The sequence below is a fragment of the Phytophthora infestans genome, genomic scaffold (assembly GCF_000142945.1).
Source record: "Phytophthora infestans T30-4 supercont1.4254 genomic scaffold, whole genome shotgun sequence".
Classification (NCBI taxonomy): domain Eukaryota; phylum Oomycota; class Peronosporomycetes; order Peronosporales; family Peronosporaceae; genus Phytophthora; species Phytophthora infestans.
In genome coordinates, this window is record NW_003304426.1 from 1 (window position 1) to 1,348 (window position 1,348).

The window sequence follows — 1,348 nt, forward strand, 5'->3', positions numbered from 1 at the left end:
GGCTGGAAAGCAGTCAGGGGATGACGAAATGGGAGATATCATGGAGCTCGTTGCATCTGATGTCTATGTGGCTACACAAATGAGTACAAACACGATGGTTTCGGCTGGAAAGATGGACGAGATGAACGCCCTGGATGCTCTTTGTGAAGAGCTTAAGATCGTCATGGCTTCCGCTGATCGAAATGTGTTCGACTTGGCTTTAGCGGTTGTCCAGTGTACAGGCGAGGAGCTACACGGCACACGTACAAGCGTCAGACTTCGTAATACTGCAGGCACAAGACTGAACACCACGCACCTGTTTGCTGGGGCCTGGGCCAAGCCAGTTCAGACTTATCAGCCTTGACGGGAGCGTAATCGTAGACGACGGGGACAGCGCTACCGGGTTCGCAGACCAAATGTCGATGTGGTTGTTGCCCAGTTTGGCGATGGCAAGAAACTGTCCGTCCGAAGAGAAGCGGCTCCTTGCAGTCATCGCAGACTTTGTGGGTTCCCAGTCGTTGAGCATGTTGAATTCACGGATCAGAGAGGCCTGAATCTCGCCTGGATTCTTGATTTTTGACGCTCCAGAAGACCAAGACGGGGGTTGTATTGGTGTCAAACTGGACTTTGCCAGCTCTCCCTCCGCCTGAGGACTTGAATCTGCAGGGAAAGGACAGAACGCGGGGGACGCAGGGTCACTACAAGCTCCACCATCCACTCGCGCACCCACCGAGTCTTCCTCCACTTCATCCTTCCACTCATCTCCGCCCAGTTCCTCGTCATCACTCAACTCATCAACAGGGAGATAAACTTCTGCTACTCTCGGCATATCTCGCGGGTCCACGGCAGAAGCAGGATCCACATGCGGGCTCTGGTCACTGCTGATCCCAAAGAGCTCCCCAATCTCCTTCATCTGCTTGAGTGACAGCCCGATACTCGCTGTCACGGCGCCGTAGCTGCGACTGCGACTTCTGTTCTTGTTCCGGTCACTCGACACGTCCACGTAACTAGGAGTAGACGCCGAGAAATGCTCCATGAGGTTGTGCTGCACCATCAGGCGAAGGATCGAGTGCAGTTGTCGTCCTGCCTCCTCCAACTTGTTGATCTTCGCCGTCGCTTCGCTGTTGTACAGTCTCAGCCTCGTCGCTTCGGACTGACTCACCTTCAGTCTCACTTTCAGTGTCGGCTCCTCCAGTCGAGCCAATTGAAAGGCCAGAAGCTTCGGCAACGGCAAACTCCGGAACACCAGCGACAGGAAGTTGCGGAACGACGTCACGAAAGCCTCGAGCCAGGCCTGGCTGAAGAAAACCTGAAAGTATGCGTCGCTTTCGGGGCGTTCGATGTACGGCAAGATGAACCAGCGACTCCA

The 1,348-nt window shown here is 54.7% G+C and overlaps 1 protein-coding gene across 1 annotated transcript; it reads right to left on the reverse strand.

The window, feature by feature from the left end:
* Positions 1-229: 229 nt before the first annotated feature.
* On the reverse strand, positions 230-1,033 carry PITG_22600 (uncharacterized protein; the record flags this gene model as incomplete). The annotated part of the gene is made up of 1 exon (XM_002909671.1): positions 230-1,033. The coding sequence occupies one exon, from the start codon at positions 1,031-1,033 to the stop codon at positions 230-232; it is 804 nt and encodes a 267-aa protein (XP_002909717.1).
* Positions 1,034-1,348: the final 315 nt, after the last annotated feature.